The following is a 14,417-nucleotide window of genomic DNA, read 5'->3' on the forward strand; positions in this document are numbered from 1 at the left end:
CGGTACAATAGGAAAACAAACTGAAATATCCTAGAGGCTAATTTTACAGATGAGAATAGAAAGGAAATTGTTCGGTTTTTATCGGTACTATATGAAAACGCACTGAAAAATTCTAAAGATTAATTTTACAGATTGAAATATAGGGGAGATATTTTTTGCTTGTTTCTGTACAATAACAAAGCACACTGAAATATTCTAAAGGCGGTTTTTACAGATAGAAATAGAGACGAGATTGTTTGCTTTGTATTAGTTCAATAAGAAAACACACTGAAATATTCTAAAGGCTAATGTTAAAGATGGAAATAGAGATGAGGTTGTATTGGTACAAAAAGAATAAACAGTGAAATATTCTAAAGGCAGATTTTACAGATGAAAATAGAGAGGAGGTTGGTACAATAAGAAGACACACTCATATATTCTAAAGGCAGCATTTACAGATGGATGCAGAGCGGGGATTGCTTGGTTTGTATTGGTATAATAAAAAACGCACCGAAATATTCTAAAGGTTTATTATACCGATGGAAAAGATAGGAGATTGTTTGGTTTGTAATGGTTCAATAAGAAAACACACTGAAATATCCTAAAGGTTAATTCTTCAGATGGAAATAGAGAGATTTTTTTGGTTTGTATAGGTACAATACGAAAACACACTGAAATAATCTAAAGGTTAATTTTACAGATGAAAATAGATATGAAGTTGTTTGGGTTGTATTAATACTGAAATATTCTAAAGGTTAATTTTACAGTTGGAAATTGAGAGGAGGTTGTTTGGTCTGTATTGGTTCAATAAGAAAACACACTGAAATATTCTAAAAGCAGATTTTGCACGGATGGAAATCGAGAAGAGATTGTTTAATTTGAATTTGTACAATAAGAAAACACACTGACAAAATCATTCTAAAGATTATTGTACAGATGGAAATAGAAATGGGCTTGTTTGCATCGGTACAATATGAAAACACACTCAAATATTCTAAAGATTGTTTGGTTTGTATTAATACAATAAGAAAATAAATATGAGAATAGAAAGGCGACTGTTTGGTTTGTATCGGTATTCTAAAGATGGAAATAGAGAAGAGACTGTTTGTTTCGTATTGGTACAATAAGAAACCAAAGTGAATTTGCCTAAAGGTCGAAACAGAGAGGAGATTGTTTGGCTGAGATCCCCTTCCTAAATTCCAGTTTGTTTATTTCTGCCCATTGTTTTCTCGTTTGGGGCAAACCCTTTACTTTATCTGGGGACCAAACGCCGCTCTTCATGGAAAAACACGCCTCAACACGTGTATCATTGAAGGTTCCATGTTCATCGCCGTTTGAATACATTTGCGGATGTCTCTAAATTGTTTTTTGTACTTTTAGCATGTGTAAATGTTGAATTCTGCTCAACCCGGGGCTAGAGGGCGTGGACGGTAGCATGCATTACCATTACCGTCCATGAACAGGCTCAATAAAACCGAACCTGCAACATTTTCATTTTTGTCGTGTTGAGCAACCTGTGAAGTTTTCACTTTTCTCTATTTTATTATCACAGCAGCGTTGTTTGTGCCGTGTGGCGGCCGTAAAAAGTCTCCCGTACATTCAATCAGGGCTGTTATATTTCGATCTTCCCAGATCGTTCAGCACGACTTTTATGTCGTGTTATTGGTACTGTTTAGTTTCTCAACATGACCATTTCGGCCTGGATGGTTCCAATACTCCCGCTTTCATAGCCTTGGGTATTGTTTAATCACCCCTCGGATTTGGTGCCTGCTTTTTAATTTTGTCTTTTGACAGTTCCTGTGATACGCAGGCTCCATAACCTCAGATCCCCTTCCTAAATTCCAGTTTGTTTATTTCTGCCCATTGTTTTCTCGTTTGGGGCAAACCCTTTACTTTATCTGGGGACCAAACGCCGCTCTTCATGGAATTACACGCCTCAACACGTGTATCATTGAAGGTTCCATGTTCATCGCCGTTTGAATACATTTGCGGATGTCTCTAAATTGTTTTTTGTACTTTTAGCATGTGTAAATGTTGAATTCTGCTCAACCCGGGGCTAGAGGGCGTGGACGGTAGCATGCATTACCATTACCGTCCATGAACAGGCTCAATCAAACCGAGCCTGCAACATTTTCATTTTTGTCGTGTTGAGCGACCTGTGAAGTTTTCACTTTTCTCTATTTTATTATCACAGCAGCGTTGTTTGTGCCGTGTGGCGGCCGTAAAAAGTCTCCCCGTACATTCAATCAGGGCTGTTATATTTCGATCTTCCCAGATCGTTCAGCACGACTTTTATGTCGTGTTATTGGTACTGTTTAGTTTCTCAACATGACCATTTCGGCCTGGATGGTTCCAATACTCCCGCTTTCATAGCCTTGGGTATTGTTTAATCACCCCTTGGATATGGTGCCTGCTTTTTAATTTTGTCTTTTGACAGTTCCTGTGATACGCAGGCTCCATAACCTCAGATCCCCTTCCTAAATTCCAGTTTGTTTATTTTTGCCCATTGTTTTCTCGTTTTGGGCAAACCCTTTACTTTATCTGGGGACCAAACGCCGCTCTTCATGGAATTACACGCCTCAACACGTGTATCATTGAAGGTTCCATGTTCATCGCCGTTTGAATACATCTGCGGATGTCTCTAAATTGTTTTTTGTACTTTTAGCATGTGTAAATGTTGAGTTCTGCTCAACCCGGGGCTAGAGGGCACGGTAGCATGCATTACCACTACCGTCCATGAACAGGCTCAATCAAACCGAGCCTGCAACATTTTCATTTTTGTCGTGTTGAGCGACCTGTGAAGTTTTCACTTTTCTCTATTGTATAGGTACAATAAGAAAACACACTGAAAAGTCTAAATGTTAATTTTAAAGATGGAAATAGAGATGAGACTTTTTGATTTGTATAGGTACAATAAGAAAACAAGCTGAAATATTCTTAAGGTTATTTTTACATATGGAAATAGAAAAGAAATTGTTTGGCTTTTCCTTTAGCAAGTAACAATGCACGTCACAACAAGCTGTAATTGTGCAAATATTTCTGACAAGTGTTATATCTTAAACAAAATAAAATCCCTATAACTACTTCATGACGCTCTCTGCATACAGGCAAAATCAATCAAAAATACAAATTGTTCATGTGAATAAAGTGTTGTCATTTATATCAAACAAAACAACGTTATCAAATGACGGAACAAAGTTGATTATATGCTTTGATAAACAAAAGCAATCCATCACTTAGATACCTTAAGGGTCGTGAAAATACATGACGCAGTCTATATCTGTTTTTGCAAGTCACATTGTAAAAGTCGAGGTTAGCTGATCTGTTCTGAGTTTTTGTCACAATTTCCATCATTTTTTATGAGTAACAAGAAGTCGACTATTTGATATGGTTAGGGGACTGAGACTTGTATTAGAAAATAATTCTGGCAGCAGGTTGTAATTTCCTTTTAAATATTTCTATCACTCTAAAAGCATATTGCTTGGGTTTATTAATTGATTTTAGATCTAAATTTTATAGTTACGTGTGTATTTAATCAGAGCATAAACACGCCATCTGTTATGAAAACAACAAAATTTCATCAACGTTAGCGACGTCATCAAACACTGAAGGTTTTCGTCATTGATCAATATAATAGTCCGAAAAAATTTACTCTTATATATAGACTAAAGAAAGAATAGCGTTGATTTGTTTCATAATTGTTATTTGCCTGGATAAGTAAGAAATATGCATTTCAGAGACAAAGCATATCCCTGGTCCATTCAGTAATCTATATTACATGGCTCCACATGTAGTCGCTGGTCCAGTTTCAGCTGTTTATTATATATTCAACATTCAACATATATTTACTTGACTAAAAAGTCAAAAGTTTGAAAATAGATCTGATTAATTTAACATCTGTTGTCATGTATTTAAACACTTTGGACCTCAGGTAATCTGAATTTTCTCTATTACCTGATAAGCCTTTCAATAAATGTTTACTATTGCTGTTCCGTTCCGTTTGGTCTTTTTGTTTCCAACTCAAAAAGCGAGATCGTTTACACTGTTTATCCTACCGTCATGCGAAATTAAGGATAAACTCTAGGGGTATAATCAATTTTGCTTCATTAGGTCAGTGACGACAAAATGAATTTTTGCCAGATTTTTCTTTATTTCTATTTTTTAAAGACGCCATCTTGTTTTTCTTTAGTCAGAACAAATACTTAAGACATATTGATGCACAGGTTTTTTTATTAACGAACGTTTATTACTATAATAAATATGTATATGAGTTCTGACAATATGTATTTCAACTTTTATATTCTTCGACTTACTTTATAAATTTTAATTAATAAAATATTAACCAAATATTCTCTGCATATTTTTGAATTATATAAATGTGTTTTCTTATAACAAAAACAAAAACACATGCAGAAATGACTGATCAGTTCAAGTTTATTTTTTCTTTGCAATTACGTTTTACACAGCAAATCATGAAACTATTCATTTAATGTACGCACACGTGTATGTCATATTTACATAATGATCTGAAAACAAAGAAACATATAGTGTGTAGTATGCTGTCTCCTTTTGTATGTTATACATATTTATTTATCTATTTGATTAAATCCACACTAACACACGAACAGTTTTTCATAGTTAAGGAAGACCCATCGAGCCATAATTTTATCACGTGCGGGCAACTGGGTAGAGCCTACGACATTCGTTTACACAGCAATATTGCTTCTTCATATGAAGAACTTTACTTCACAAGAGAGGCTTGAACACACATCTTTCAGGAGTTAGCGATTTTCAGTCAGCAAACTAAACCACGGAGGTCGTCTTAATATACATTTATTTGTTTACAATATCAGAGGTCTTATAGGAGTGGAAAAAGTGGATGTTTTGTGGATGTATATTTTTTAGTAGAGATGGAATGGTTTAAAAACAGGATGTGCCTCATTTGTAAACAAATAATATAATACTCTGGTGTCACATTTCGCTACACTCTGCAGTTTTCGTAAACGTTTGTAGCGGACACCATTCTGGCTTCCCGACATGATTTCGCTCTACAAAAGACCTGTATGGGAAAAACGAAAAAAACTGAAGCATTTTCCTGCTTAAGTCCACTGAAGTGAAATATCCAATAATGTTTATATCGCACCACGAATATCAAAATGGTCCCGATGTTGAATCTTTAAAAGAATGTAAGTTTATACCACGTGTTTTTACGTTCTGTTATTCATATCTGCATTGATGTGAATGCCTGGTGGTTACTGGAATGTTCAAACGCTGCGTTCTCATGGCATAGACTGGTTGCCTCCAAGATAGCATCAGCACTCAGTCGATGTTTACCGATATAGTTTGGTTCGTTGCATGTTTCCAAGTCCGGACTGTGAAAAGAAAATAGTACATATAATAAAACATTTTACGTTTCGACATAAATAGGCTTGTCTAAACACCATTAATTTCAATTCCATTTAACTTCACTATTTTGCGTGGAGAAAACATGTTTTCTACAAAACTATTGATATACTTTTATGAAAACCCATAAAATAAAATCACATGATTGTAAACCATAATTAAAATTATTTTTAAAGTTGGATAAAATCACTTCCATGTCATTATATAGTGACTATGTCTTAGACTATTACTTATTTAGGAAAACTTGCAGTTGAGGAGAAAGAAATGAATGCGTTTGTTTTTTATACATGATATCTGTGATCACAGCCGTTGGTCTTATTATATATCATTTATAGTTGACTTTTAAATAAATCAGGAATAATATCTAAAGGAAGGGGGGGGGGGGAGGGGGCATCCACTTGACTGTATGCAAAAGCTATACTGCGGTCCTATGTAGTGTTTTGTCTAATTCGTGTTATTTGATATATATTACTGCACTTAAAATCAATTAATGAAAAATTTAACACCATACTCTATAAAATACCGACTGTCCTGACAGCTGAAACGTATTTATGTATGGAAAAGATATTCTGTCGTTGGCATTATTTAAAGACAAAAATTTAAATATATCATTTTGAAGAATTCCCATTCATAAAAAAAAACAATTAAAATCCGCAGATTATTTTTAAATGATTACGTCATTTATATGGTTGTTTGAAACCACTGACCTTTTCCAAGGACGCAACGAAAAAAGTGTTCCTATTTCTGAAACGTATGTCATCACACTATTTTGTATCATATATAATCCTACTCATTAGGTAGCCTATTATAAACAATATTTTGAATGCACTCGTAAAAAGTTAACTTGAAACAATTTAAGGCAAGTGCAACACTATATGCAACATGTAATTTGAGAAGCAGATGCTTGTTTAGTTTTCTCTTCAACAAATTGAACAAAAACTAACATATTTCTGGAATGGAGGAACACTTACCAGGAGTTTGATCGTTCCCGGTGGTATCGTAAACGTTTCCACATAAGTTGTTTATACGTCTCGTAAATTTTACAGTAACAGGCAATTATTACAGACACTACTATGAGCAACATACTTCCCAGAGTAGCTGCAACAATATACATGTTGTGTTTATGTGATTCACCGGATAGCTCCGCTCCCTCCATCGGCGGAGCGAACACATCCACTGAAAAATAAGATATAGTGCCGGTTAATATGTACAGCCCTAGGTAACTCTGCGCAGTCTTCGTGTTCGATCAGTTCCTGCCCATTTGTTATACGAGTACGAGGTATCAAAAATATAAAGAAAAAAAAAACATTTTTGCGATACAGTGTTGGTATAGCCGCTACCACATGCTATCTTTCCAGTTCGATTTCATTTCCAAAGTAGTATCTCCATTTAGGTTAGTGCTGATTCATATAACAACTTCTCATTTAGATAATGAAGATCATTCCATATACACTACAATACTTACTGAATACCTAAAATGTAGCTTTACTTTATCTGAATTTTCCGCGAACAATTTACTTACTCATATACTCGCAATGTAGTCCTGCAAATGTAACTGGACACATACACTGGTAACCATTTTCAAAGTCGATACAGGTACCATGATTCTTACACGGACTAGAAGAACACGACTTCATCCTTTCATCACACAGATTCCCTGAAATTAAAATGTGTCATCTCTGAACACACCAACTTAAAAAGGATCCAAGTTCTACACTACCGAACATCAAACGACAGGCTTGCCATTACTATACGCAATGAAACACGAGTGTAATTATCATTTAATAACAATTCAATTTTCTGCAGTAAACATTTAGATACAATATTATAGAATTAGTAGTTTTGAATCAAATCACTGTCATAACAAAACAAGCATAAATATCCAACAGGCAAAGCCACGTTCCTAAAACGCAGCCTACCCAAACACCAAGTTGAACCCAGTATGCGGACACGCACGCGACGAACGCACACATGCATTCACACAAAACTAACACACTAACCCGAAGAAATAAAGGAACGCAGTGGGGCACCGCCTTTGAACGGTCAGTGGCAAAACCACCATTGGGGAGCTTAAACCGGTTTATGGTGCAACTAACCTCACTTTTGCCCCCACCATTTCCAAAGTCACAGGACAGTTTAAATAAAAGTTATCCCTGCCAGGTGACCTGCCAGGTGAAATCCTAACATACACAAAGGCAACAGAAGGCATGCAATGTAAAACACAAAATTGCTCTTGTGTATTCATATAAAAAGCAACCCTTAAGAACTTAAAACGCATGTAAAACTTAAAGACATAATAATCATAGGATCAAAGAAGCCCTGCCTACCCTCCTGTAAAGGCCAATGAAAACAAAACATACTCTTACTTATAGAGAACGTACGACAATATATATAATATAGTATAGTATGAATATCAAACATTATACACGAATTATAAATGAGGCTATCATTCTGAATATAATAAACAGGTTGTTTACTTCCACCACCGTCAAATATTTTTTAAATCAAACATGAGCTGAAATCATATAGGTTTTCTAATTTTCAAAATAATGGATCGGGGTACAGCTAACTCAAATTCCAGAATATGATTTCGTAATGCATCGTTTGATGACAAACCTGTAAATCCGTTTAGGCAAGTACACTTGAACACATCACCAATGGTAGCACATGTAGAGTTCGCGTGACAGGGATTTGGTTGGCACATATCAATCTATTAAAAGAAATGAGAGTTCTTAATTGATGACTTCGGCCATTCAATAACAAATATAGGTCACCATGTTCGTTTTATATTTACTGCAGTCTCTAACATTATACACATGCATAACTTACACATGTCTTTTAACGTTTAACCTTTTTTTTAAACTACTGTGACAAAACAAATATTTATACTAATAGCCGGGGAGCCAAGGCATGAAAAAATGGATTTACCTGTCCGGTCATGCTATAGTCAGTTTCTATACATATTATGAAAGTGCAAAGTCTCGCGGATCAGAAAAATGAGCCTGCAAAACAAAAGCTCTTGCGAAATTTGAGAATATCAAGGGAAGATAACTCTGTATATTTGCAGTTTTTTAAGATTCAAAATGCTTTTATACTAACAAAACATGGCATCATGTTTCTAAAATCAGTTCAAATATATATATGTCAACATTGCTTTTACGCATAAGGCTTATGCTTGAAAAATCCGCAAAATGTACTCATTTTATGTACATTTTATTATAAGATTTGGCACCTAAAATACCAGAGAATAAAATATAAATATTTAACCTAAAATTTACAGTATGAAGAAGTAACCTTTGAAATGATCTTATTTCTCATGGTCATTTATTAATACCGCTACGAAACAGTCTGTTAGAACAGAAAATCATCTAGATACTCTGGTTCAGGTTTGGCTTAGAAATACGCAAATCCGGGGTATTTTATGTACCCCACCCACTTTATATAATGCAAAAAAATCTATAATAAAAATATTCGACTAAGAACCAAGAAAATATATTCTTTTTATCACGTATACAAAATAATCTATATTTTTGATCATATACAGCTGGATGAGGGGTATTTAAAAGATTTTAAACAGAAAAAGGGGATAGGAAAACCTATGTATTTTACAACCGATAATTAGAATTAACAACCCGTTATTAAATAAGAGCAACACTAATGAAAGGCGATGAAACCTTTTCTTGCAAACTATTCATTTGGAAAGTAATTTATTTAAATACTCTTTCGTGCAATCTAGTTTGGTTTTGGCTAAGAAATACGCTAATACGGGGTATTTTGTGTACCCCAACCACTTTATATAATGCAAAAATGTATAATAAAAAATATTCGACCAACTACCAAGAAGATATATTCTTTTTATCACGTATACAATATAATCTATATTTTTGACCATATAAAGCTGGATGAGGGGTACTTAAAAGATTTTAAATAGAAAAAGGGGATAGGAAAACCTATGTATTTTACAACCGGTAATTAGAATTAACTATCCGTTATTAAATAAGAGCAACACTAATGAAAGGCGATGAAGCCTTTACTTATAAACTGTTCAGTTGGAAAGTAATTTAATTAAATACTCTCTCGTGCAATCTACTCCAGGTGCGGCTAAGAAAAACGCAAAATCGGGGTATTTTATGTACCCCACCCACTTTATATAATGCAAAAAAATGTATAATAAAAATATTCGACGAAAAATCACTGAGATATATTCTTTTTATCACATATACAATATAATTTATATTTATGACAATTTAAAGATGGATGAGTGGTATTTAAAAGATTTTGAATAGAAAAAGGGGGTAGGAAAACCTATGTTTTTTACAACCGATAATTAGATCAAACAACCCGTTATTTACCATTTAATAAATACAAGCATCAATAATAAAAGGGGACGGAATCTTTACTTGCTCACTATTCGTTTGAAAGTAAATTATTTAAATACTCTTTTGTGCAATTTTGTCAAAATTGTGAAATTGTAGGGGTATGAACATTACTCCACCCATCTAAAACTATGTATAAAATGTGATTGATCGATAAATACAGTTTTTACAAATTCAAAAAGTATAAATGCTTGCTTCGGGGTTGTACACATCTGTTTTTACCTTTCTCATGATAAACAGATAGATGGAATGCAGTTCTAATGTGTTGATTGTAATGTAGAAATTTGACATAATGTGTAATTTTAATGCTTATAAAATGAAACATTTTGAATAATATTTACTATTCAGAAGATTTTAAAACTAAATAATGTTACGATAATTCATTATATCACTATTCAAGAAATTTTACAAATCGTACAAAAAAGTCATAATTATATATATCCCCCAAACATATATAATTCAAATAGGTTCTATCAGAGTTTTAGCTCACCTGTCACGTAGTGACACAAGATAAGCTTTTGTGATCGCCTTCGTCCGTCCACAATTACTTTGAACACGATAGAAACCACATTTTACTATTGATTTTAATCAAACTTGCGCGCAACTTGTATAAGAGCTAGGAGACGAGGGAGGAAATCTACTGGCCACCAGGAACAAAAAATGTCAACGCAACCTTTCAAGGTTATGCATTGGAATGCAGAAGGACTCCTCAATAAGAAAATGAATTAGAGTACATGTTGTTTGATAAGGACATTCAGGTCTGCTGCATCGAAAAGATTCACCCTAGCGAGGACAAATCATTCAATGTTAAGAGGCTACCAGTGCTTCCGTTGTGACAGGTTGGGAAGAAGCAAGGGAGGAATCCTAACACTGATGAGAAACAACATAGCAACTTGTACTGGTATAAAATCTCGCTTTGAAAACTAGCCAAATCCCATAATGGATTCCAGAGTTAGGGCCCCTTAAAGAGCCAAAAGTTTCTGTTTTGGCTTGTGAACAGGGTAGAGACCACATTTTGCAATTGACTTTAATCAAACTTGCACATAAATTCTATTGGCATAATATCTCGGTTCCTGTCAAAAACTGGCGAGATCCCATAATGTGATCTAGAGTGGTGGCCCCTTAAAGTAGCCACACAGGCACTTCACGTTATAGTTTGATTTGAAACAAACTTGCGAAATATCTTTAACAGCAATAAATCTTGCATTCCATGATGACTTCATCAGATCAAATCATAGGTTCCAGAATAACGACCCCTATTTGAACACCGAAAGTGCCAAAATTTGTTAATTGTTACATTATGAACAAGCTAGAAATGACATTTTACGTTTGACTTCAACCACACTTACGACTTAAGTCACGATACGATCTCAGTTCAGTTCGAAAACCGATTTGATTGACCTTTTAGCCATAAAGAGGTTTCATTTTTGCTTTGATCTGACACAAACTTGTAAACTTGATAATCTTTAGGCCAAGTTCGAAACTGGGTTATGTGGGGTCAAAAACTAGGTTACCAGGTCAAATAAAAGGAAAAGCTTGATAGCACCGTAGAGGCCATATTAATGACACTATATTCATGAAATTTGTTCAGAATGTTTGTCTTGATGATTCCTATGCCAAGTTAGAAGCTGGGTCCTATGGATTAAAAACTAGGTCACACGCTAAAATCAAACAAAAAGTCTGTTAACATTCTTGAGGTCATATTAATTACCCTATCTTCATAAAACTTGGTCAAAATATTTATCTTCATGATCCCTAGGCCAAATGTAACAGGTGAACGATATACATGAACCTTTCTTCTCATAAAATGCTAGTATAAGTCTTCTTAGATAATCTAAATTATAAACTTATTGAATGGCTTGCTTGTTATTACTTATAAATTACCTAGTATACTGCTGTGTCTGGATGAATAACAACAAATAATTTTGACTATTATATATATCCCCCAAACATGTATAATTCAAATAGGTTCTATCAGAGTTTTAGCTCACCTGTCACGTAGTGACACAAGATAAGCTTTTGTGATCGCCTTCGTCCGTCCACAATTACTTTGAACACGATAGAAACCACATTTTACTATTGATTTTAATCAAACTTGCGCGCAACTTGTATAAGAGCTAGGAGACGAGGGAGGAAATCTACTGGCCACCAGGAACAAAAAAATGTCAACGCAACCTTTCAAGGTTATGCATTGGAATGCAGAAGGACTCCTCAATAAGAAAATGAATTAGAGTACATGTTGTTTGATAAGGACATTCAGGTCTGCTGCATCGAAAAGATTCACCCTAGCGAGGACAAATCATTCAATGTTAAGAGGCTACCAGTGCTTCCGTTGTGACAGGTTAGGTAGAAGCAAGGGAGGAATCCTAACACTGATGAGAAACAACATAGCAACTTGTACTGGTATAAAATCTCGCTTTGAAAACTAGCCAAATCCCATAATGGATTCCAGAGTTAGGGCCCCTTAAAGAGCCAAAAGTTTCTGTTTTGGCTTGTGAACAGGGTAGAGACCACATTTTGCAATTGACTTTAATCAAACTTGCACATAAATTCTATTGGCATAATATCTCGGTTCCTGTCAAAAACTGGCGAGATCCCATAATGTGATCTAGAGTGGTGGCCCCTTAAAGTAGCCACACAGGCACTTCACGTTATAGTTTAATTTGAAACAAACTTGCGAAATATCTTTAACAGCAATAAATCTTGCATTCCATGATGACTTCATCAGATCAAATCATAGGTTCCAGAATAACGACCCCTATTTGAACCCCGAAAGTGCCAAAATTTGTTAATTGTTACATTATGAACAAGCTAGAAATGACATTTTACGTTTGACTTCAACCACACTTACGACTTAAGTCACGATACGATCTCAGTTCAGTTCGAAAACCGATTTGATTGACCTTTTAGCCATAAAGAGGTTTCATTTATGCTTTGATCTGACACAAACTTGTAAACTTGATAATCTTTAGGCCAAGTTTGAAACTGGGTTATGTGGGGTCAAAAACTAGGTTACCAGGTCAAATAGAAGGAAAAGCTTGATAGCACCGTAGAGGCCATATTAATGGCACTACATTCATGAAATTTGTTCAGAATGTTTGTCTTGATGATTCCTATGCCAAGTTAGAAGCTGGGTCATATGGATTAAAAACTAGGTCACACGCTAAAATCAAACAAAAAGTCTGTTAACATTCTTGAGGTCATATTAATTACCCTATCTTCATAAAACTTGGTCAAAATATTTATCTTCATGATCCCTAGGCCAAATGTAACAGGTGAACGATATACATGAACCTTTCTTCTCATAAAATGCTAGTATAAGTCTTCTTAGATAATCTAAATTATAAACTTATTGAATGCCTTGTTTGTCATTACTTATAAATTACCTAGTATATTGCTGTGTCTGGATGACAAACAACAAATAATTTTGACTATTGATAGGCAAGCCCTTTAATTAGTGTTTTTTATACATAACATTAGAATTAAACATTTGTTGTATTTTTTCACGAACTGAACAACAAAGTGCCATGAACCAAGTATTTATACAGAGTCATATCATTTTAGATAACATTTACTGGTTTGGCACTAAAGGCTATAATAGTAATTAGAATTTTGTTTATATGCGGTCCATCTGGAACACAATTTTAGTTACACATTCCTGCAGTACTAACGACAAATAGTTACATCTGTACGTGCAATTTAAGTAGACATTAACACAATACTTCATAATATCATGCGTAACTATTTTTCCGATCTGTACATAGAAATACGTGTATCAATTTAAACTTTACGGCTACACCACAAAAATGATTTTATCTCGTACTATAACTTGCACTGGCAGTGGAAATGGTAACGCGTTATATTGTTTTAACTTTAAATATGTGACTTCAGACTGCAACAGTTCAATATGTCTTATTCGCAACTTATACACTAGTATTAATCAAATCCATCTAATTCTGTGTCAAACAGACTGTGTTTTATTCTGCGACACTTTTGAGGCATTGCATTACACCAGCAGATACAATGTATTTTATATTAGATTTGGCGCAGATACAATATCTTAAGTATTTTCCATTCGTGCCTTTACAGAATATAGTCTGGTTTCCGCTCAATGACGTTAAAAATCAGCTATCATTGAATTTAAAAGAATTATTTTCTGCGGTCAGTAAATGAGCAATATTGTTTTGCGACAATTGATCTAGGAAAAAGGTCACACTTACCTAGCTCAAGTCTAATATGATTACCACTAAGTAAATAAGGAACGTTTTGTCTGTCCATCCCCTTAAAATGTAATGTTTGTAGTCTGTAGAAGACACCTGATGTTAATAAGGTCAAGGTCAATGTTATAAAATTAGAACTTACACTCCCCTTTGCCTTCAACAAATCATCATGGGAGCATATGTTTTTTACAAACACCCCTTCTTTATATCATATTTTATATAACTTCAGATAAGTTCCATCGTTATATGAGCCGCACCATGAGAAAACAAACGTAGTGTATTTGTGACCAGTATAGATCCAGAAAACAAACATAGTGCATTTGCGACCAACATCGATCCGGACAATCCGCGCAGTCTGGTCAGGATCCATGCTGTTCGCTTTCAAAGCCTATTGCAATTAGAGAAACCGTTAGCGAATAGCATGGGTCCTGACCAGACT

General features: G+C 34.6%; 1 protein-coding gene across 2 annotated transcripts in view; it reads right to left on the reverse strand.

Annotated features, from left to right (window-relative positions):
* Nucleotides 1–4,395: 4,395 nt before the first annotated feature.
* Nucleotides 4,396–14,417, reverse strand: part of LOC123553786 (neurogenic locus notch homolog protein 1-like) — a 76,139-nt gene continuing 66,117 nt past the window's right edge. For both annotated transcript variants that reach the window (XM_045343431.2, XM_045343432.2), the window contains exons 8-11: nt 7,999–8,092; nt 6,905–7,039; nt 6,354–6,558; nt 4,396–5,351 (exon numbers count right to left, since the gene is read on the reverse strand). In XM_045343431.2, coding sequence (XP_045199366.2) covers nt 5,201–5,351; nt 6,354–6,558; nt 6,905–7,039; nt 7,999–8,092 — 585 coding nt within the window. In that variant the 3' untranslated portion in view covers nt 4,396–5,200. The remainder of the gene's footprint in view (nt 5,352–6,353; nt 6,559–6,904; nt 7,040–7,998; nt 8,093–14,417) is intronic.

This window comes from Mercenaria mercenaria, chromosome 7, assembly GCF_021730395.1.
Source record: "Mercenaria mercenaria strain notata chromosome 7, MADL_Memer_1, whole genome shotgun sequence".
NCBI lineage: Eukaryota > Metazoa > Mollusca > Bivalvia > Venerida > Veneridae > Mercenaria > Mercenaria mercenaria.